The 23,730-nt window shown below is 44.1% G+C and overlaps 2 protein-coding genes across 4 annotated transcripts; both read right to left on the bottom strand.

Moving 5' to 3' along the window:
• Positions 1-4,788: 4,788 nt before the first annotated feature.
• On the bottom strand, positions 4,789-16,040 carry LSM11 (LSM11, U7 small nuclear RNA associated). The gene is made up of 4 exons (XM_052684670.1): positions 15,599-16,040; positions 14,346-14,485; positions 13,564-13,647; positions 4,789-11,985 (listed from the first exon to the last, which is right to left on the bottom strand). Exons 1-4 carry the CDS (start codon positions 16,020-16,022, stop codon positions 11,581-11,583), a joined length of 1,053 nt encoding a protein of 350 aa, XP_052540630.1. The 5' UTR covers positions 16,023-16,040; the 3' UTR covers positions 4,789-11,580.
• A 2,037-nt stretch (positions 16,041-18,077) lies between these two features.
• On the bottom strand, positions 18,078-23,607 carry THG1L (tRNA-histidine guanylyltransferase 1 like). 3 transcript variants are annotated; one of them, XM_052684673.1, is made up of 6 exons: positions 23,395-23,607; positions 22,099-22,275; positions 21,478-21,647; positions 20,734-20,822; positions 19,997-20,104; positions 18,078-18,855 (listed from the first exon to the last, which is right to left on the bottom strand). In XM_052684673.1, exons 1-6 carry the CDS (start codon positions 23,574-23,576, stop codon positions 18,694-18,696), a joined length of 888 nt encoding a protein of 295 aa, XP_052540633.1. In that variant the 5' UTR covers positions 23,577-23,607; the 3' UTR covers positions 18,078-18,693. The 3 variants fall into 3 exon arrangements, with proteins under 3 accessions (XP_052540633.1, XP_052540634.1, XP_052540635.1); XM_052684674.1 differs by lacking the exon at positions 23,395-23,607 and having other exon boundaries at positions 21,478-21,643; positions 22,099-22,205; XM_052684675.1 differs by lacking the exon at positions 23,395-23,607 and having other exon boundaries at positions 21,478-21,557; positions 22,104-22,165.
• Positions 23,608-23,730: the final 123 nt, after the last annotated feature.

The raw sequence follows: 23,730 nt of genomic DNA, 5'->3' as shown, positions 1-23,730 counted from the left end.
TCACTGATTAGCAGCACACCTTCCCCCCTCCCAGGAGCTCTGCCTTTCACCCCAGAATTAGCAGCAATAAGATGTAATGGCTTTATCTTTCTGAGATGGACAAAAGAGCAAACCGTGATGGAGGGCTGTCCTTTTAAATACTTTTACTTTTCAAGGTCATTTGGAAGCTTTTATCAATCAGAAAGCTAAATTCATACAAAAAAAGCATCCATAATGAACCAAGCATATCTTGAACCTTATCCCTTCAGCTGAATACAAATTATCTAGGAAGGTACGTTCCCTGAGTTCAGCATCCGCGTGAACATTTTGAAAGTAAGTACAGAAGCTGCTGTTGTGGGTTGCCATCTATCAATTTCTTGTCTTTTCTTCCTTCTCTTCTGTAATTGATTTATTAATTGTAGCATCTTAATGATCTATTTAAAATAAATAAACCATTTACACCATTTCAAAGGTATTTTGTGATATTCAGCTGATATTAAAATAGCACTAGCCTTATGTGCTTTTTCAGCAAGTGACCTAATTAGTTAATAAAGTAATTGAATATTAAAAAGGATGTTGCAACTGATTAAAATTTAAGAGCCTTCAGAACATTATTAAAGCTATAAATCATACATCACTGTTTTAATTTGCATAGCTACAGAATTACTAATGGTCCCACATGCATAAGCTACTTGGCAATTAGTCTTTTAACAAACTGTTGGTAATACTGAAATTACCAAAATCTTTCCCCATTTCTGACTTGCAAACAAACCCAGGATGATGGAATGCTAAGGGTTAAGTTTCTAAAGGACAGGAAATCGGGTTCCTTCACAGGTCTCTCCACTGCAGCCTCTGTTCACCCGTTGTCTCTCACCCTTCTGGGCGGAAGACCGCATCCCCCCAAGTCCCACCGAGGTGTGAAGAGGTGAGGAAGGAGCGTCTGTCTCTGAGCCTACACCACCCTGGGTGATTTTTTTTTCCAGCCCAGCTCAATGTGTGTGAATTTCTTGACCCGGTGATGGAAGTTCTGTATTCCTGGCTCAGTACATGGAAATGTCACAGTGATGTCACCCTTTTTCATCACCTGGATTCCAAGAACTGATGGGAGCAAGCAAAGAGCTCTGGCCCATGGATACTGTCTTTGGGCAGCAGGAAGAGCCAAACCACTGGCTTGCCACCTTCGAGTCTCTGCGCTGGGGCTTGCAGCCTCAGGGAAACCTCAAGCACCTGCAAACAACACAGGGTTCAGAGAAACATCACTGATGGGGAGCTGTGTGCCTGGCCCACTGAGCATGGGGCAGGAGGTAAGGAGGAGGATGAAGGGGAAGCAGGCAGTGCCATCTAGACTAAAAGATGCTCAGTGAATCCGTCTCTGATTTCCCACCTTTTCCTTTGATACAGGCTGTGCCATCCTCCCTGGGAGCTGAGGCTTTGTCTCGCCCCCTCACAGCAAGATAAGGACAGTGCTCTGTGGCTCCTGCTCTGCTCCCCTGTTCCTTCCCATGCACACTCCCTGCAGGCACACTGCTGGTGCGAGCTGATATCATCACGTAAGGCACAGCTCCTTTTCCTCGGGTGAAAAGCAGACCTCACAGAACAGCGTTTCCCTGCAAAACAATGTCATTTCCACCAAGTCAGCAGAAGCCTTGATGTAGTTTTAGCTACTGAAGTGCACTGACTGCTCCATTCCTTCTAAGAGAATTCCTTCTGGGTGCTGCAGAACTTTTCAGGAGCTCCTTTGAAGCTGTTACTTGAGGTCAGGGTCTGCAGCCTCTTGCAGTATCTCCCTGTCAGCCCGCAGCACTCCCTGAAAGCCCTTACACTGGATATCGTGACAAATAGCAGCTCTTTGTTCATTAGTTTACACTGCAAAATAGACATGAGGCCAAGGATGGCTCTCAGCAAGTGCTGCACGCTAACACTGATGTTTGCTGTGTCTCAAGAGGTCGGAGACAGTGCAACCTGTTTTTTCAAGGGTCTGTGTTTTTAATTAAAACAGCAAGCTGAGGAGTGGGCGGCTTCAAAGCATTCTGGTTGGAGGAGGAATGACAAGAATGCAGGTGTTTCTAAAATAAACTAATAACTACCTGCTATCTTACAGGTATAAAGCTGTCATTGCCTGATGGAGGTGGTTTAGCAAACGTGCATCATAAACACCAAGCTGGGGGGCAAAGGGGTGCTGGAGAAGACTGAGGTTTGTGCCCATTTGAAATATTTGGCTGAATTTAGAGCTGTTTAAGTCCTAGTTTGCCACCCTGGTGCTGTGACTTGGTAGCACCCCACCCCAACCATAGCTTCTAAACCAGCAGCACAGGCATTACAGCAGCTAATAGCAGAGGCATGAAGTGTATCCCTCCAGCATTGTTTGAGCTCATTTACCCCAGGTTTGAGCTGGAGTGAAGACAAACAAGGTGTGTGGTGCAGGGAGGTCTTGCTGAGAGTCCCTATCTTCCCTCTACTTCCCACTGTTCTCATTTTGGAGCCTCTAAGCAACTAAAATCAAACATTCCTTCAGTTGTTTCTTCCACCTTTTTGAGAACTTGGTGATACTGCCCAACGTTCACCCATACTTCCCAAAGAACCACCACAGCGCCCTTCTTCCAGCAGAGAAGTGTAAAATCACTCACTTCCTCTTTTCTGGCTCACTCTGGTTCACTCAGATAACAGGCACAGCTCTCTGCTCTGCTCTTTCTGCCCCTTGCTGTGCAATGTCCTGTTTGCCATCCTTCCTGCTGCTACATCAGTCCAATAGCATCAGATTTTCCACTCAAACCCCCACATCCTTTTCCTGATCGCTGTGCTGTGTGCTTGTTCCACTGACCACACTGATGTGACAAACCCCTTGTGCTTGAGCTGGTCCCCAGCAGGGCAGAGCAGAAGAGGGGCTGGTTCCCTTCAAGCCTCTGCTGCAGCTGTGTGTGACGACAGCGCCCACGGGCTCAAAGAATACTATTTCAGTATTTTCCACACCACGTCACTTCCACGTGAACTGCACAGATGTGGTGGGCTCTCCTTATCCAGAGATATTCAAAACCCAGGAGGATGCTTAACTGAGTACCGTATTGCAGGATCCTGCTCTTAGTGGGGGGGCTGGACTGGGGGAGCCTCAGAGATCCCTTCCAACTACTGTATTCTGCAATACAGGATTCCAGCCTGTAAATCAGCACAGCATCGTTTGAGTTGTAAAGGACATTAAAGGAGATGTGTTCCAACTCCTCTGCAATGAACAGGGCCACCCACAGCTCCATCAGTGCTCAGAGTTCCTCCAGCCTGACCGTGGCTGTCTGCAGGCATGGGGCACCACCGCCTCCCTGGGCAACCTGTGCCACTGCCTCACCACCCTCCTTGTAAATCCAACCTAAATCTCAGCTCGCAGTGGGATCTCCTCCCCCCCATCCTCCCAACCCCTCGGGATCTCGGCGGCCGCGGGATTCCCCTTCCCTTGCTGCCACCTCGCGGCTGCAGCGGGCGGGGAGCGGCGGGGTGAGCGCATGAGATGCGGTCCCAACCTCCAACAGCTTCATTATCGCCAGAGAAGCCCCACCTGTGCACAGGTTTCAAAAACAAACTGACATCAGAACTGCGGTGAGATGAATGTGCTACATAGAATACCTGGACAGCAGCTAAACTCAGAACTGGAATTTCTAACTGTGCCTTATTGCTCCAGCCATTGTTTCCCTTATCCTGAGCAATGGTCTCATTGGATATGAGACAACTGTCTGCACAAGTACTCTCAGATGCACATCACCTGCAAGCAAGTACACCCACAACCCACATGTCTGAGTCAGCATACGAGACTGAAGTATCCAACCATGCTTTAGCAGGCCTTTTTACACTGGCAAAGCTACAGTTTAGGTTTTAATAGCTAAGAGCAGTAGAACAATGCAAAAAGCTCCAGTTTTCCTTGGCAGTGCCAAACTTGTTTCGTGGAAAGCTCAGGAATACAACTGCTGCACTTAAACCAACTGATGTGACTCCGGTTAGGGAGGTATTAGAGCACGTGCTTCACAACCTGCAGGAACATCAAACGACTCACGTCCTTTGCACTTGTCAATTAAACAGAGCTGTAATCTAAAAGAGCAAGCAAGAATCCACTGCCACTCTGACTGCAGTGACATCAGAGAGATACCAGACACATGGCAGAAAGGGCATGCTCCTGGTGCAGAGCTACACTTTAAAATGCAGATGAAAGTCAATGGGTGCAGACCTCTGTGAATTTGCTGCTGTCTGATCCTTCTCATTACCTGCATCCTCCTACTGCTGCTTGTAGCTTTAAACTGCAGATTTTGTATTCTTTAAGCAGTTGGCAGGTTGATTCCTTTAGAAAACACCTGAATTCCACAACAGATTTCTTATCACCTCTAGCAACCTGCACCCATATATTTAGCACCTCTGATCCAAACACACCAGCACCGTTTAGTATGGGACCAATCAGCTTCCTGGCAGTCAGAAGCTGTCTCTACTCACACTGCATGGCAGCTCAGGAACTCTCCAGTTCCTGGAAAACCCTCTCCAGGTGGCACAGTGGAAGATACATCCTATGTAGCAGCCCTTGGGGTGATCAGGATGGTACTTACATTCTTCAGTGTGAAGTTCGCTTCCTTTCTGCATCTCTAAAAGACAGGTATGGTGATGTTAATTTGTAGCCAAATATGCTTTTGAACACAAAGACAACTGCTTCCCTCAGATCATACACTGGATAGAAGCACTAGCAGTTGGAACTTGTGGCCCCTACATCCATGTGCCTGTCCTAAGCACTGTCATAAGCATATTAGAGAGAGCACAAAAAGCAAGCTTTGAAGCCAACTGTTAAATGGATATTGTTTATTGCAGTGTAGTCTTAGCACTTTTAAATATAAACATTTATATCTGAAAGCAGAATATTGCAAATTTGGTATTATTCAATATGTTCATAGCAGCATCAGCTTCCTAAGAAACAAAATAGGAAGACAGAGAAGGAATTACAAACAAGTTACACCCTTGTTTATCAGTTTGACCCAAACATGGTACTGCAGTGTGAAACAGATATTGAAGTCACCTTGAAAACACAAGTAGTTCCAGGACTGAAGTGCGTCATTACACCCGATGTCTGGCACACCTCCCGTGTACCGAGACACAAGAATAACAGTCGAGTGCCTGAAGAGGGCAGATGATCTGTGTATCTGCATTACCTGACATATTATAGTTTTAATAACAATACTTAGCACTTGTGTAGCGCTCACTGCTCCCCCAGATACTGGTGAGACAGGCAAGGACTGCTCTCAGATGGATTATAGCTGTGGAGCATATAGGAAAGTGACATGCCAAGGCCATTCAGTGAGTGAGTGGCAGTAGTGAGGTTGGAATTTGTCAGCACCTGACTTCCAACCCCGTATGGGTCTGGTAGGTCGTGCTGCCCCTTTGTGTTTCACTGGGGAAGCTTTGTAACTGACTAATTGGTTGCAAGTCCCAGTCCATGCAGCTATATTGGATGCATGCACCATTTGGAAAGAGGTCAATACAACTGCTCCTCTCATAATGCCCATTTTAGTGTTAAAGAAATGGAGCACTGCTCTCATTTTCTCATCTCAGGATGATCTGTCAGGCAGAAGGTACAATGACACAGCTGCACTTTGCTCTGAAGCAGTGCAAATCAGAAGCAATCACTAAAGGAGCAGGAGCGGCTTTCATTTCTTGCCTGAGAGAGAGCACTGATCTTTTGAGAGGAAAAAAAGATGGATATGTTTTTACACAAACTGATCAAACTACTTTTCATTCTAAACGAATACAAGACTGACTGAAAGTCTCAGGTGTACTAATTTTCTTCAGCTAAGTCATCCAAGTGTACACTGTGAAGGTAGCAGCTAATAAAACAGTTATCCAGGAACATCAGAAACCATTTTCCTTCCCTGACAGGCCTCCACTTCTCCCAGCTAAGAGCAGGAGCACTTACAGTGACATCTGAAAGGACGTGTAAACATCATGAGACAAGCCAGCTCTGATATTCCCCTGAATACTGAAGCAGTCCTTCCTCCCGCACCCCCAGAAAGCTAACGAGGAAAACCAAGCCTCCTGCCAGCCCTGCCTCAAAAGAGGAAATCTCCTTAGTTGTTTGCTCTCCCACTGGGTTTTCTCTGCACATTTTTTGAGGCAGGATCAGTTATAAGGGATGGAGCCTGGCAGAGACCCTTGGGGCACGGTTCAACGAATGGAGGCTGCACTACAGAATCACCTCTGCACACTCACTGCTTTGTCTGTAAAACACAGACAAAGGACAGCACAGGACAGCACACCTCTAGGAGAACTGCTGTACAGACGTCTTGTGGGAGACAGTAACACCAAGAAAGCTGCACCCTGCCAGCGTTGTGGACACCTGATTGCTACAAACTGGAACTGCTCTTCTAGAAACTTTCACTGTGAAGTTAAGATTGTTTATATTCAAGTTGGCAAGCAGACTCGTGTCCCTTTGAGCTCTGTTTGTGATTGTGCCTAAGTCACTTTGGATTTTGGACTGTTTATGCCCATCTCCCATCAAGCATGGAAATGCTGGGAGAACCAGCTTGGAAATAACTACCTCACTCTACGAAGATCATCTTCCTGCACTAGAAGAGAAGGATTATTTATCTTCTCTTGTTCCTACAGTGGCTTCATACATTTCCATTTATGCATCTTCATAGTATACTTCAGAAAAGAGATTTCTGGTTTGTAATGCCTTAATCACAATAATATAACCTTTAGTCACTGTTATCAGTCAATATCACGTAATTCCATAAATCCTGTAATCTCTTAATTTTTAAATATCATTTCTAGTAAGCACTAACAAGGCAGTCTTATAATTGCTATAGTACAAGCTTCCAATTTTTAAGCCAATGCCAAGAGGTGAAAGCATGAACTGAAATAGTTCTGGGCTGCAGAAGACACAATCTAGCATTTCTTCTTCACACTTTGTGATGCAGGCAGAAAACAGCTTTCTATCAACTCACAGTATTTTGCAGTTATGCTTTGAGGCAGCCACAAACACATAACTCAACAGCTTCCCAGGAAAGCGTGTGCCTGGTTGAAGCAATCACTGCACCACTGCTACTGCTGCTGCTTCGCCTCTGAGGGCTGCGCCTTGCAATTGTATCCAGCCACACAGCCTTCAGTTTAAACTGCTGCTTATAGTTCTGCTCTATCTAATCAAAGACTGAAAGTTTACCTGCAATTATACATCTTCAGATACTTAACTTTGCTGACCCATCTGTTTTCCCATTTTCTTTCAAGACCAGATGAAATCATTCTTTGTACCGATTTCATTTCAGTCAGTGCCACTGGGCAACAGAAAGGGCACTGTGGGCAGCATGTTGGACACAACACTAAATTCAACAAAAATCAGACATCTTTTATATCTGCTGCCTTTTTTTTCCCGAGAACTTCTTCATCCACTGCAATTGATGGGCAACTCCAGCTGCATCCTGCTGAGACCTGCTTCCAAACAGTGCCCAGGGCAAAGCTGCATCAGAAACAAACAATCCAGCAGCTGAAGGAGAAAAGCAATCAAAAACCACCATATGCTGCCTATTTCAGTAACATCATGCCAGCGCCTGACTCTAGATCAGAAAAACTTTCAGGCAATGAGCAAGCCAGACTAGTCAGGTGAGGGGCTAAAAGCTGCGCTTTCTACAAGTTCCTTTCTAAAGCTGCCCTTATCCATTCTGTTTCCACCCCGTACTTCCCAAGTGTTTGATAAAAATGAAGCACCTGAGTGAAAGGTTCCCAAGAAAGAACAATACTCACAACTACAGGCTGACACTGCGGTGCTCAGCCTGGTTCTCACTGTTTTCCTCACTTCCCAACAGCACATAAAGGATTTGTCCTGTGGTGCCATGAAAATCTCACTCAGACTGTGTGAAAAGGACTTCAGAATTATATCACCATTCAAAAAAACCAACAAAACAGCCCTTCTTAAAGGTCTCATGTGACTTCATTCCCTACTGAACTATGCTGGCAATAGAAAGGCACATGGTGGCACTGAGAAGTATCTGTGACGCCCAGTTTAATTCTAAGACTATTGCTTTAAGCCACATGTTCTGTATCATATACCTGCAGCTGGCACTGCTTGCACAAGTTTCACATCTGCTATTTCAGGAATTATCCTAAAATCATCTCCAGTGATCACAGCACTTCTTCAAAGGCAGGTCAGAAAACATCGCTCCTTGCAATCATTTGGTACCTCACAATAAATAGGCTTTCAGAATCAGCGCTTACCAACAGGCTGAAAAACATCCCAGAAACACCAGGCAGAATGCAACCAGGAGAGTCACCCGACCCCCAGGGATCTTTACATTTGTCTCAAAACCTGTTGACCTTTGCTTTGTGTCTCAGGGCTGCCTCCTGCTCCTGCTCTCATTCTCTAGCGCAGTAACTTCAGATATCTATGCTCACACCTTTGTGACACTACAGCAAAAGAGGAATGCAGGAGGTGCCAGCTGCTGAACGAAGAACTCAGATCTGTGCTGTGTCTGGAAAATGTAAAAACACAGAAAGAAACAACCAGAAACAGCAACCAAAATAACAAAGTGGTTTTGGTTTGTTCGATTTACATGAATACTTCAGTGAGGTAGAAAACTTCACTTCGGAATCGCATTCAATTTTATTTAAAGAGAAACTTTATCTGAAGTATTAAACATGCAAGTGACAACACGTACAGCATCACTTGCTAAGTCATAATCAAATACTGTGAGTGAGACAAAGTTCATCAAACAGCACTTAGATCATGGGCCTTAAAATGATACGCTGTCAGAAAATGTAGGGAACAGGAAGACTAGGAGAAAGGCAGAGCCTGCATTTAAGAAGCAGCTTGGAAATAATGAGGAGTGGGTAAGAATTAGGAAATAAAGAACACCACACAAACCATTACAGCTGAAGTGTAAGAGAAACTTGATTAATCAAGTTCAGAGATAAGAAAGCAATGAGAAAAGAGGAAGAACAGTTTAATGATGAGGTAGAGGAAAAAGAAATAAAACGGCATCGATCTTAACCAGGTTTGTGGACTGAGATGATGACTGTGGAAGAAGAGGTCAGCAATATAAAAATCAAGGCACCAATGCAAGTGTGAGCACCAGCATTTCTCATAGAAACACACAAACAGAAACACACAGATGTGAAGCAACAAACACCTCTAAGATTCTAGAAAAAAACCTTTTATGAAAGGAAACACTGAGACTTGTTGTAGTAAGTGAAGTAAGTAAAGTGAAGTGAAGTAAGTAAAGTGTCAGTGGCATGGAAAGAGGGCACTGAAGTTGAAAGAACACTCAAGGCAGCTGTATCTTATTTAATGTGTAAGAAAGGATATAGAGAAGGATTTAAAGAAAGAAACAGGCAGACAAAGAGAAATACAGATATGAGGTTAGAAAAATAAACCACAAAAATTGAATGGAAGATCTGACACACAGGCCTGAGAGTAGAGATACAACACCCCATGGTCAAGTATGAGAGAAAAGGGAGGGTCAAACCAGCAGCCTTTGGCACACGTGAATGGAAGAGGCAGATACAGTCAGCCCACAAAGCTGAAACAGAAACAAACCAGTCGGAAATTGGAGGAGAAAAAAGAAACACCACTGAAAACAAAATAAAGAAAAATAGTAATTTGCAATGGAAGTTGCTGAGAACTCAGGAGCAGAAAGAAGTTCCTTGTTTCTAGCTTCATATGCTTGAAGTAATTTGTGAGAATTCTGTTCAGCTGGCAAGTGCAAGGAAAGGCAACGAGGAAAGGTTTAGAAAGAGCCACCAGGGGTAAAGAGATGAACAATGTTCTGAAAGCAAAGTTAGAAAGGAGCATCCTGAGGAGAAAAACTCCTGAAAGAAGGAAACTGTACGAGGGAACAGCGGCCCACATCAACACAAACAACAGCACAAGGAGAGGCAAGAACCTCCAAGGGACGAATCTGCTCAGTGCTGAGTTCATAGTAGGGAGGAATTACAGCACTGAAGTTAAGTGTAATAAAAAATAGTAAATATTCTTTTTTTCTTAACTCCATGAAATCGGTTTTTGCCTCCACAGTACTTCTCAACCTGAGGTACTTTTGTCCCAGTCTGAAGTCAGATTTGCTTCTCAGCGGCTGTGCTGATCAGTCATCCAACCCCACCTCAATCTGACATAAAAGTTTCAGGCTCCCCCAGAGGCTCAAAGCTGCTCTGTGTGCCCAGGAGCTCCTGCTAAATGAGTTCTGTAATTCACCCAAGCACCAGATGTACTCCTAATGACAAGCAAGCAATATGCTGCATTTGTTGCAATAGAAACATGTCATTCAAGAGGACACTTGCTCAGTCTGAGGACTTATGACCTCAGTATGCAACACAAGACCTGCTATAAAGCACTAGAAAGCTGTTTCACCTGTTGTCCTGGCAATTTCACATCCTCACACCAGAGCTGCTGTGAAGCATAAGGTAGTTGCTATGAAAATGGGAACAGCAGCATGAAATCTAGCGTCCTCTGCCATCCAAGAGAACAGACTAAGTAATTTAACAGCATTACTTACCCTCAAACTTTTATACATAGCTCTCAGAAAGCAGTTTATATATGCAGAAGCCTGGCCTGATCTGTCACAGCTTAAGAACACTACTAAAATAAAATGACCAATGAGCTGAGTTTGACTTTTATACAGATAGAAAAGAATTGTGACAATTTGTGCTCCACGAGAACAGCTGGAGACAGAGCACCTCTAGTTTCAACAGAGGGAACTTAAAGTCACTTACATACAGCACGATGTGCTCAGCATGAACACTTGTATCTGAGAAGGAAAACTGCATCTTTGCAGATACTGCTATTGCAACAAGAACCAAATGGGTGAAAGAGAAAAGCACAGTTTTCCATATACATCCACAGCATTCAGAGATATTCCCCAAATGTGGAGGTCCCTACATCAGCTCCATTAGCTGCTTGCTGGTGACACATGGTGAAAGCATGGCACTGCAAAAAGAGCACAAGCTTTGACACTGAAAAAAGATTAAATCCTGGCAATCATTAACAGAAAAAGAACAGTCTTCAACTGAGACAAGAGGTTTTCTATCGCACATAGCATTGCAGAGCTAATGATGGAGCCATCAGTAGCATGTCACCCCCCCTTTTCACACATTATTTAATCTGTCAGAATTACATCTGGAAGAGAAAACATCCGTGTAACAATGGCATATAAACGGTTGGTTTTGGAACATGTGAAATCAGGGATTCCTCAGAACATGCAAAATATCACTTGTGATTTGTTTTGGGTGGAGATATCACCTTCAGCTCCATAAACACAAGCCACAGTTTGCTCCTATATCTGGCTGTACAAACATTCTCAGCCAACCTTCCTGACGTAGCTGTTTACTTTTTAAGAAGCAGAGGGCTCTGTGCTCGTCTCCCTCATCTCACAAAGCAAAACCGTGCTGCTGACCTCACCCTGAGACTCCCAGCAGAGACTGAAGGAGGCTGCTTTGGCAGTAAGCTCAGGATACTCCAGTTAGAACTACTTCCCCTACCTGGTTATGGCAGTGGGAAACCTGTCACAGTACCACATTCACAAGAATGCTAAATAGGAATGAGAGCTACCACAGCAATTCATGCTATCAAATAAATACAGTGACGAAGGCTCATCCAAGTCAATGAGCTAAATGGACAAGCAAGACGTTCTCTCCTCGAATAAAAATCTGGTTTATGTGACGTGTGAACACCTGTTGATAATCCACTTTGGGCCTCCTTTTCCTCCGTGCCTGGCTTCTTGTGTGGGTACCACCAGCAGCAGCACCCCCTGTGTGAGCAGTCCCGCTGCCCACATCAGCTTCACCTCTGACAGCCAGATGCAAACTGTCTCCTGGCACCTTCTTTTCTCCACCTCTGCCCAAGCGTTTCTGCTTCTCATGCTCATCTTCTTCTCTCCCTCGTCCCGATCCAACTTTCCATCCTGGCATCTGAGAGTCATTTGTCAGGGTTAGCTCCCCTGATACAGTCTTTGAGTCAGCTCCCTTCTTCACAGAGGCATCCTGCAGCTTGAGTCTGTCAAACAGCTGGAAAGGAACATTTCTGTATGTGACCATTCAGAAAACAAGGAAAGCCTCTTGTTCTGCACTTCTGTATGGTATTTGAGTACACGGTCCCAAACCAGTTCTCATAATACTCAATGAATGAAGAATCTTTACCAGAAATAAATACCATGCTTTGTTGCCAAAGTCAAGCTGTGACATAAGGTAAATAGATCTCCTGTAGGTACATAAGCATATTTACACAATAATTAAGGAATGTGGGAGCAATACTGATGTGCAGTAGCATTTAACCATGGTCAGGTACAACAGAAAGCTACTAAGTCACTCTGTTAGCTCACTTTCCCCAAATCTCTTGTAATGCTGTTAACTAGAGAGATTTCCATCCTTGTGTCCCCAGCTGGGACACATACCCTCAAGATAAGGAGCCTCAAACAGCAAGGAATGCGTGCTGAAACATTCTTTGTGCTCCTAAAAACAAACTGAAGAAGGCCACTTCTGGGAGGTGAGCAGACCAAGAACAACAGGCAAATAATTAAAGCTACAGCAGCAGATCCAAAGCACTGCATGAGCTCATTAATCCAAGAATACATGATACAGAATCTGGAAAAGGGACTCTGGCAGCACCAAGCTCTTATGAAATACTGACGAATGAAAAGGATTCTTGTCTATTAGAGGTGGTCTATTCCTAGCAACAGGACGGGTAGTGAGAGCTGGCTAAAATTAACAAAGACAACTTGATTATCTTAAACTAATTTTTTTTTTAAAGAAGGGCGGGATCTATAAGAAAAGAGACTTAAATGGCAGGAATTTAAAAGCAAATTCTGTGCAATGGAACCATTTAAAATTTTTGTGATGCTCCTGTGATGTTCAGAAGGCCCCAAGCAACGCCACTGAATAGACACAGCCCTGTCACACTTTTTTTTCCTTCATTGTTCAGAAGTTCACGTATCATTTTTTCAGTTTTCAACTTCACAAATATGTGTTTGCAGCTGGATCCTAGAGTTTTGCTTTGCAGCAGCATGAAGAATTTTGGGCTTTGCAGTAGCTAGGCTAGAAGTCCAGGAGACAAGACAGACACACTGCTGGCTAGAAAAACTGTCACTCCACAAACATTAGTACCAGTTAGGCAATCACTTGCTGGAACAAATGAGGACTGCATCAATCACAGGTGCAGAAAGAGCTTTTGTACCAAACTAGCTAGGGCATAAAATGTCACTTTATAAATGTCATTTATGTTGGATTTACACTGGCTATCAGAGGGCAGAAAATGTGGTAGTGTAAAGCAGACAGTACAGAACAAACCAGTCAAGAACCAGGGACTGAGCTTATTGAAGATCAGCATATTGTACCAAGCAGTGACAGCAATTACGATCTGACACTGGAAATTCTACAACAGAACATCAGTAACTCTGAACTACAGCCAAACTACTTTCAGAAGTTCAGAAAACTTAACTTTTCAGTTCAAGTCATTTTAGAGTCACCTGTAATAAAAGGAGGCAAAACATTTCCACTGTAAGTTGTAAGTTTTCCAGTCAACGCTCCTCTTCCACTACACTGAACAGTGAGAAACTCAGGACATTAGAATGGCAGAGGGTTACCTACCCGGGTTAGTGAGAGCTGAGGTTCTGCATAGAAAGCTTTGCCCAGAACTGGCTTCCTGTATGTCTCATCCACATCTGTCAGGGCCTAGAAGAACATTAAAGAGATGGAAAGTACAAAAATAAAAAAAAAAACACAGAGACTCCGGGCCAGCTTTGTCTCATAGCATTATGAAATGGTATTCTAACTGAGAGAAAATCCACCCTAGGAACAAGATGTGTTTTGGAGATGGCTTTGTGTCATCTGAGGTATAAAAGTAACAGCAAAGCCCAACACTCATCCCGTATTACTTACAAAATCTTTCTGAGCCATGCTTGCAAAATCCTTCTGTTTTTTTTTCTACCTATTTCCAAGCCTTTCACAGCCCTAGGTTCACAAATAGTTCTTCCACAGCCACTGTCTCTAAGATGTACATGTGGTAGAACGGTGGAAAGCTTCTTCACCAAAAAGCAACTTATCAGTGAAAAACATCAGAGAAATTTTCAGAAGCTCCTGATATTCCTCATATTCCACCTTCCTGGGTTCTTACATAAAACCTTTGAGGCACTTGGGTACTCTTCAACATCTCTCCATCCCTACCTGAGACCTATCGAGCAGCTGGGGGTCAGCCAGACACCAACCCAACACCAAGCACCACTGAGGCTGAAACCCAGCACTCACTGCCAAGGCATACAAGATTTAGGGACCACAATACCACATCTATAAACACAATTTGCTTACAACTGCTGCAAATTTCAAGTTTTCAGCGTTGCAGCTATAAATGAAGGGCTTGGAATGGTAATTACCATATTCCAGAACTTGTCAAATGCAACCAAGAAGCCTGTGCAGACTCCACGGAGCCCCTTGAAAGTGCGGATGTGAACATTGATTTTTACACCATCTCGGACACAGCGGTGGAGCTCCCCCAGTGGGCTGCCTTCATGCACTAAAACACAAAGAGAACATGGTTGGTCTTCAACAAAATGCATTCATAATAAATGTACAGAAAAATTATTTGCTTTACAGTGGAAGCGCAGCAGGTCTTGGTACAAAACAATTCCTCTAGAATGAGAAGTATTTAAGTCCTCCTGCAGCTTTTCGTATGAACAAATATATCTCAACCAGAGATGATCCTTCTCCTTGCATTTTAGGGGCTGCAAGCTCAAGGCTTGATTGCACATCAGGAAAGGTATACACTGCAAACCTCAAACGTTACCGTATGGCAGCTGATGAGCAGAGGCTGGCTGCATGGAACAGCTCCCCATGAATTAACCTGAATCACTTCTTTTTTTTTGAGATCCAGTGCCTTCTTTCCATATCCACTGCCAGGACAGCTGGAGAAAACTGCCTTCACACCAATACAAGCTGCCTCCTCTACTCCTAGCTTTGATTTGAGGGCAAGCAGAGACGTTCTCCAACCTGACAACAAACCATGCTCTGAAGCACAGGTGACACAGTCACTACACCAGACTGATGTTTTTAACCACACAGCACATTTTCAAACCAACCCTGAGAACTCACAGGATCCTTTCAGTTCTTTCAGAGTGCCGGTTCAGATCCCTGTTTCTTTTTCAGAAGAACCTTAAAAATATTCAGGTATTGTGTCTTAGCAAGTGCTGTCTCATCTGATAAGCATGAAAATAAAATATACATTCTTAATGCAGAGGTGAGCTGCTTGCTGGGCCACCCTACAGTTAATTTTTACGCTGTTTTTCTTTTTTCCCTCTGTTTCAGTCACAGTATTCCAACCTCAGCCATCATATAAAGCCACCGAAACAATATTTAAAGCCGATCCTTCTGAGAATCCTAAACACAACGAGATTTGGGCTCATAAAGCACCTGCAGCAAGGCATTCGTTATGCTTTGGCACCCACACAAGAAAAAACTTCTGCTTCAGGCATTCACAACCGAACGTTTTGAGCTTTGCATAAAGAATGGCGTGGAGGTCACAGCGCTGAGATGCTCTGACCGCGATAATCCCGTAGTATTTATAATAAAACACCAAAAACCGCTCGGACTCCCACACACAGCCCCAAGCCCCCGGCCCCGCACGCCTTACGCGGCATCCTGGTCAGGACGTTACGCGGCGCCCTCCTGCGCCTTGCCGTGCCGCCGCCCGCCGCGTCCTGCTCGGGGCCCGCGTTCACCATCAGGCTGCGGAGGCGCTGGATGCGCTCGGGGTCCGAGGCCGGAGGACCGCGGCGGGCGGAGCGCCCGGCGGAAGGGCCGCGGCGGGCGGCGGGACCCCGGCGGCCGCGCGGGCGGAGCAGGCCGCGCTGGAAGCTCTCGTACTCGGCGAGGTTGTTGAAGCAGGGCGCGGAGGGGAAGGGGAGCGGGGTGTCGGCGGAGTACAGCGCCAGCAGAGGGTCGAAGCGGCTGGAGCTCACGTCCAGGCGGCTGGGGCTGGGGGAGCGCTCGGCCCCGGGCCGCCGGCGGGGGTGCCGCTGCTCCGCGCCGCCCGCAGCCCCCTCGTCCTCCTCCATGCCGGGCTGCGGGCGGCTGTGCCGATAGGGGGCGCAGCCGCGCCGTCCGCAGAGCCCCGCGGGGCGCGGGAACCGAGCGGGGAGGGGCGGCGCACGGAGCCGCCCACGGGCGGGCGTCGCGCAGCCGGGCGGTGCGGGGCCGACGGCAGCCAGCAACGCTGCGGCAGCCGGTGACCCCGCCGTGCAGCCGCAGCGTCGGGCGGTGCTGCTCGGAGCCCCTGCACCAGGCGAGCGGCACAACCTTCATTTCAGTCCGTTAAATCCTATGCAGCTCAGAAACAAAAAGGAAAGGCGGTGCTGTGGTTGCGTCGCTGTGTGTTTTTACTGTAACAGACTCCATTGCCTTTTAATTAATATTTTGTAACTGGCTCACGGAAGTGCAATGCTTCCTGCTACAGCAGTAGAGCTGACGCAGTTACCACCGACACAAAGGTCCACTTCTTCAGTGCAGTCAGGTCCTGTACGAAACTGCACGAGACCACGTACTTGAAGTCCACTAAGCACACAAGGTGCTCCTCCCAGCATTTAAATTAACAGAAATGGAAGGCCGTGGCTGTGAAGCCGATTCATAGCTTGGTTCCAGTGTCTCCCACCCATACGATGTTTACTTACTGCGTGCTGTAAGGATGAGTTAAATGGAATAAACCTGATACCTCTGCTCAGACACACACAGTGTGCATGCGTAAGGAGACAAAGCACAGCATGTGTCAGACTATGAGATTAAAAACCTACATAATACTGTATTGATACTGGCATAACGCTGGCGGCACAGAGGCAAACCCAGCTGGGCACAGCCTTGAGAGTGTCTATGTGTGCATATCACATCTCCTGTCATGCAGCAGCCCCTGGAAAAACTGAACAATACCTACATGAGACGTGACCATGGCTGCAATATCTTCTCATCTCTACTCAGCCTGCCAAACCCAAATATTGCCACATCTGGAGCGGTTGCTCTACAGGCAGTGTCTGAAATGAGGTTCCAGGCAGGAACATGGCGTGTAAGACTGAAGAAAATTACTTTTCTGATTTTAAAAATACACATGAAAAAACCCCAAGCCACCACTGAAACCACTCTGATACTGCAGCAAAATGATTCATACAGAATCGTCTCACACTCCCTCATATCCTCTTCCCAGAAATTGTATGTGCCATTCTACCAGCTAAGAATATATATATTATTCTTATTGTTCAGCATTAATTTCTCAGAATTAGGGTACATCATGGAGCTTCCTGTCCCAGCATTGTAACTGCACAGACTAACCATTCATTCGCAGAAAGTGCAAGTAGCATTTCAAAACACAGCAAAATGCGTTTATGGGCTTGTTTTTCATTTACTAAGATCTGCACATTGCCTTAAATGTAGAAGTTCTTGTAAGAAGAAAAGCAGGAAAGCAGATAAACCAACTCAGCTCAGCACTTACCTGATTTTGTCAGTGCTATTTGATCCTCTTTCCATTTCTATGGGTGGTCCCAACTGTAGGTTCTCCCTTAACAGCTTGCTAACCAGATTATGGTTCTAGCACCATGTTTCTGAAACCAGTCTGGTTAAAAACAGTAATATCATTCTTATAGAAATACAGGTATAATGACATCACAAGCATTTGTACTGAAATAGGTTATTTTCCTCAAATTCCATTTCTCCTGGGGCAAGTCCCTTCACATCAGCAGGAATGTTTCTGCTCTGAGACGCTGCGTGATTTGTTTCAATAGATTAATTCATAGTTAAACAGTGATGAACTTCAGCAACAACTCACTCCCCCCTTCCCAGTGTACACAGCAGTCATGACTGCTGCATCTGTATCTACCCAGGAAAACCAGAGAACAGCAGCACAAGTTCTTGTCAGCGTAGTCTTTACAGGAACATTTGCACTTTGCTGCATTTGCCCCTGCATTTCAGGTAGTGGAAAGATGACTTCCCAGGCTACAGAAGATGAGAGCACGATGTCTATTTATGCCCTAACAGAATTAAAGTCTGCACAGTTTCAGTACTCTCAGATTATTTGAAACCTTCACTAATTATTACTAATGAGAAAGTCCAAATAATAAATACAGCAGGAAGAAATAACTGGTTTTTATTAGTTTAAAAAGTATAAAAATCCTGTACATTTGACAAAAGCATTTGAAATCAGTCATGGGAAACTGCTGGGGTACTTCATTGCTACTCTGTAAGGATCCATCATTAGGAAGTTGAAGAGTTTTTTCACTAATGTTGCAGGGGCCTTGAAATTTAATACTAGATGTCACTTGAAGCATTCTGATCTGTCTCTGAACTGAAAGTAAAAAAATAATGACTTTTCCCTCTGCCCTTTACTACTCAATATGCAAGTTTTTTTGTCAGCTGTCGGTTCAGTAAAACATCCCATGATTTATGTACTACAGAAATACATAACATTTCTATACACTTTTTCTGCATGTATGCACAAGCAGCAGTCAATCAAGACGAGTTCTTAACATTTTAAATACAGCACAGCTTAAGGCTTCCCCCATGGATCTATCTTTATATCAGACAACAAAACAGCATCTCATTTCCAGGCAACTTTACAGTGCTAAAAGCAGTGTAAATGTTGGAGACATTTCACAGGTTAAAATCTGCCAGTGACAACCCATACTTGCCCAGTTGCCAACAACTCAAGCAGAGCAGAACGAGCTACCAGTTCCATCATCAGAGATATCAGCTATCCTCAGCCAGAATCTCAGGATATTCCTCCCAGAACTGTTCTCCAATAATGTCACAGTGCAGGGGAACAACTTTAGTCCTGGTCCGGGTCACTTCCACTTCCTTTTCCTCTGATTCCTTTGGCAGTTTAATTTTCTTAGTCATTACCTCGTTGACCTGGAAATACAGCTGACCCGTTAGCAGACATATAAGACTTCAGAGGGGATTCACAAATGGACAAAGAATAAGAGCTATAGTAAAAGTAGCCATCAAGCCTATAGCATACTATAGGATTTGAACACAGAAACTTTGAGTCTGTTCTGTTTGACAGCTGACACACGAACAGCTGAAACTGCACATCACCATCACGTAGCTTGAGGAAGTTACCTCAAACTCCACGCAACTGCCTGCAAGTATCCTTGAATAAAGCACAGCATTTAACTCAGAACCACTTGAAGTAAATGGGAAACCTCAGAAATGTCCAAAATCAGTAAGAAAAGATAAAGTGTAAGGATCAAGTGAAATATATTCGCAGGTGAGAGCTTCTACTTGTTCTAATTATTTGAAATGAAGTCATAGAAGTCACTGGCTAAAATGGAACAAACAACAAAACACAAAAGAAAACATCCAACAAATAAGCAGATTAGTTCTTTAAATTTATACAGACACACACATATCTAGGAGTCAAAAGACTGAATTTTAAATTAAAGAGAACTCTTAGCATGGACTGATTGGGTTCTGATCACACGAAACATCCATATAACTAATTAAGTATAGCCTTCTGTGGTAGAAAGATTGAAGGCCATCAACATTTACAGTTTCCTGGGACTGACTTCATACAGAACTGGTATTTCTTGCACTAATTCTGTATCCGTTATGCAGAATGATGAAAATTTCCTTGAATGAAAATTATCCTTACAAGGAATTCATTAAGAGCTGCAATCTGTAGTATGTTCCTTTACATAAGAAAAGGGTACTAAATATACTGCCAGCTGAGTCACTGAATGTGTTATTGAATGCCTCTGACTCCTTTGCAGTGGAAACTGACAACAGTTACTAAAATGTGCTTTTTTTCAAGAAGCAGAAATTCCTACATTCTCAAAGCTGCTATGCTTGTAGATGTGGTTATTTAAAAACATCTTCAAAACACCTAGCCACCTTTCACCACATCACACGGCAAGTTTGGTTAGTTTAATATCTCTAAAAATAAACATCCACAGAGCATTGCTCCCATTTGGCGATCACTCAGACTAGCTTTCTGGCCACAGTGTAGCTATTTAAAACAAGAACATGAAGCAAGTGGTAATAAAGTTTTTACCTTCTGCCATATCAAGACAGTTCCTTTTCTATACATCAAAGGTTCATTGTTGTAGTTGATGTTGAATTCAGAAAATAAAATTTCATTCTTATCTCCAGCCAAAGTTCCCTACAAGAAAATGAAAGCAAGTACTCTTATAGAAAAAGACAGAAACAAACCAACAAGGTTACAAGCCAACTGAATCTGCAGAGCAGAAGATGGGTAAGTACAGGAATAATGGCACTTAATGAGGTTTTTCATCTTTGAATTACAAGGTGTTTTTCCCCAACAGGAGTTATGTTCACCTGCTAAAGGGGGATATAAAAAACAGAGAGTTTTTTCAAGTCCATCTTATGTTTTCAAGATAAATAGAAAGTCAACAGAAACCAAGAGAAAAACTGAAATCATCACCTGAAATCTGCACAATGAGACAATAATAGAAGAGGGATTGGGAGCCCGTACTAATTGAATCCTCTCATTTCATTTCTTGCTTACAGACACCAATGTTTACATGATGTTTTCAAAATTTCTGAACTCACTAAATAAGAAATTAAAATACTGGTAAAATTCCAGTTAAAATGTATTATTTGCTGATCAATATTATCATCTTTACAATTCAAGAAGTTGTTGAATCTGCACCCACGAATTATTATAGCAGGAACAGAAAAGTCAGCCAGGGCTGCTGAGCAGGCAAGGAACAACTTGGCAGACCAGATGATTTTCTTTGTACCCACAACATAATCTTGAGAGATTCTTACCTGGAGTCTGTCCTGTGCTTGCACTGGTGTCAAACCACTCCGCTGCACAAGCATCCAAAACACTGTGTTATAAAGGTTATTGATATGGCCTACAGAAGGAAAAAAAAGAAGATTTTTGTTTTTTTTTAATTTAACTCCCCAGAGTCACAACAAAAAACTTCAGAGAATAAATAATATCATTTGGTAGAAAAGATACAGTCTTTGTGATCCATTTTTAAATGCACTGCATACTGCGATAATTAGAAGACAGATTAATTTTACATCTGAAAAGGAAGAGCAGGGGGAGAAGGGAGTTTTTTTGTATGACCTTAGTTACCTCAGTTTGAACAGCAAGAGCTACATGTTAATGGAGACCTAGAAATGAAACCACTCTTTCAGTGTGGCATATGCAGCCCTTTTAACCTCTACCGCTTTCCTGCATTTCAGAAGATTTTCATTTAAGATTACTTTGGTTCAAGAAACCCAAGAATATGAAACAATCACAACCAAATTCTATTAATATTTCCTGTGCTGAATTCACACCCAGCATGCAGCAAATTCAGTCATCATCTAAATATTCAGAATTCTAGCTGACACGCATCCAGACAAATCCCACTACAATACAAACACTTCCTATTTAAAAAAATACCACCCCACCTGCTGTTCTTTAACTGACAAGTTCTGTATACAAACACAGTGGCAATAAGGACATTTCTAGTCAGAGAGGATGAGAACTCAACTGTTCCTTTTTCTAGAAATGCTTACAATCAGCTTGTCTCCAGCTGAGGTAGTCCTTTAAGTTTTGGTTGCTGGGATACAGCACAATTCGTCCATCAAATCCCGGTGGGTACAGAAGTTGCTGGTCCTTAAAGTAATCCTTCCAATAGAAAACGTAACTTGAGGCAAACTGGGAGACCACGTGAGTCATGAACTTACTTGTAAACACAAAACAAAGGGAAAGGAAAGGCATACATCAATATGACAATAGGCACCTATAACCACAATGTATCAATAGCAGTAATTCTGGTGGACATTATGACAATAATTGTTATTATTTTGATGTTATTATGACAATAAGTGTTTCTTATATAACAGTCCAACAGTTCAATGGCATAATCTTTTATAAATCAAGTACATCAGTTTGGAAAGCAAAACACCTTGCTAAAGGAAGCCCTGTTTTACCAAAACTACCTAAAGCTCCACATCACTAAACGCTACAGAAACACTGCTGGCAGAATTCTCACTAAGAACCAGAACTAGTTGTAGTGTGTATCTCCAAATACAGCCCAGCCTGTAGCCTCTGTGTACAGAAAAGGCAAACCTAGAGATGAGGGCCAAGGCACAGGCTTAGACACAAGCTCACTTTCATACCAAAGCAGGTGTTACCTTGCTCTTCTTTTAAACCATTTACTCTTCCTTTTGAAAACAAAACTGTATTCATCACTCTGTCCATAAGCAATAGCAATATCCTCCAACTCCTGCATCACTGTCTGGGCACACTTGGTCATGAGATGAAGAGCACGGTCATCATTTGGCTTTTTGAACTCATGTTGCTCAGCAAACCTTCAAGGAAAAAATGGTAGAATAAAAATCCTGTATAAGGTCGCTTGGAAATGTGAACTGATTCATTTTCATTGTATTTAGTTTTTACAAATATTGATTTACAATATTCAGCCAATACTAACAGAATTCCTTACAGGTGTGAATAACAGTAACAAAAAATCGGTTTTACATAAGAGCTGATCCAAAAGCAATGCCTCCTATGTTGGTCCATGATGTCAGAGGCAGATGTTGGTGGAATGGCAGCAGTGGCTGAACCATGCCACCAATACTGTGTTATATTTTGTTGCCATGTGACAGATGGCAGCAGAGGGGCAGTCTGACACGGAAGGGCACATGAAGCAAAGGTACAGAACAATATTCCTCCAGGTGGAAAAAAAGGCACCCACTGACATTCATCACCTACTGAATGTTCATGGAGGCCAAACTACTGAGTTTTAGCACCGTGACAGTGGCTCAGCTCTGCTGGTGCCAATTCATACAAGTGTGGCATGCAGGCTCTTATTCATTGCTGGCAAAAATGCATAGTTCATGGTGGTGACTGCATTGCAAAATAGTGTTTTGTAGCTGAGAATTTTCTCTATTAAACAGTGCTGTTGTGCTCTTTTTTGTTGTTGTAGTCAAAGAAATAAGTCAGAAGCACTGTTTACAAAGTAACCTGCATACATTGCAGAAAACCTTTTCCTCATCAGGTCTCACCCTAACCCATCATTCTTATTTCACTTGGATTCAGATAATGATAAATACCATTTCCTATAATGCCATTTTCTCCTAGGGCACCTCAGTCCCATCAAGACAACATTACCAATAAATACATCAAAACTTGGTAGCTTTACTGAAATCAGACTCGAGCAAATCAGAGATCAAAGCCCCAGCAACAGGATTTATCCTGAAGAAAGGTGAATGCTGACCCCAACCACAAACACTGTCCCTCTACACAGGCTGCAATCCCTCCCTCCCCACAGGTACACCGTGTCCCTGTCACAGCCTCACTTGTTAAGCAGGACCTGACTCTTACAGCCAGACACCCTCCCCCACACCAGGTCCAGGCCGTGGCCGCGTTGCTATAGCAACCACCCGGCAACAAGCTGCCCGCCCATTGGCTGCCCGCCCGGCCTTCACCTGTGGAAATTGCGGCCGTCCAGCCGGACCACTATCCAGCAGTTGGGCAGACAAGTGTCTTCCGTCTCAAAGTCCCGCACGTACTCGAACTTGCTTTTCGCCATGGAGAAGCGACCGCGCACACAGCCCGTCCCGCGACCCGCCGAGATGGCCGCCACTGCCGCCCGCAGGCAGCCCAGCATGGCCAGAGCGGAGGCGGAAGTGCAGCGCGGCACCCACAGAGACGGCACAGCAGTGAGCCCTTCTAGGCGCCTAGGAGGACTTCTCTATGGATCTCGGATGCCGGTCTCTATGGCGACCGCATGGTGCGTTGGTGGGAGGGGCCGAGGGGAGCGT

This window comes from Tympanuchus pallidicinctus, unplaced genomic scaffold (genome assembly GCF_026119805.1).
Source record: "Tympanuchus pallidicinctus isolate F22 unplaced genomic scaffold, pur_lepc_1.0 scaffold21, whole genome shotgun sequence".
Classification (NCBI taxonomy): domain Eukaryota; kingdom Metazoa; phylum Chordata; class Aves; order Galliformes; family Phasianidae; genus Tympanuchus; species Tympanuchus pallidicinctus.
This window is presented reverse-complemented; position numbering and strand designations above follow the sequence as displayed.

Coding starts and splice junctions, on each gene's coding strand:
- LSM11 (XM_052684670.1), bottom strand. CDS start 16,022: ATGGAGGAGGACGAGGGGGCTGCGGGCGGCGCGGAGCAGCGGCACCCC. Junction 14,486..15,598: donor CGTCCTGACCAGGATGCCGC/GTAAGGCGTGCG, acceptor TTTGTGTTTTAG/TGCATGAAGGCAGCCCACTG. Junction 11,986..13,563: donor CTCAGCTCTCACTAACCCGG/GTAGGTAACCCT, acceptor GTTCCTTTCCAG/CTGTTTGACAGACTCAAGCT.
- THG1L (XM_052684673.1), bottom strand. CDS start 23,576: ATGCTGGGCTGCCTGCGGGCGGCAGTGGCGGCCATCTCGGCGGGTCGC. Junction 21,648..22,098: donor TGGTTTAAAAGAAGAGCAAG/GTAACACCTGCT, acceptor TGTGTTTACAAG/TAAGTTCATGACTCACGTGG. Junction 20,105..20,733: donor AAGCACAGGACAGACTCCAG/GTAAGAATCTCT, acceptor ATTTTCTTGTAG/GGAACTTTGGCTGGAGATAA.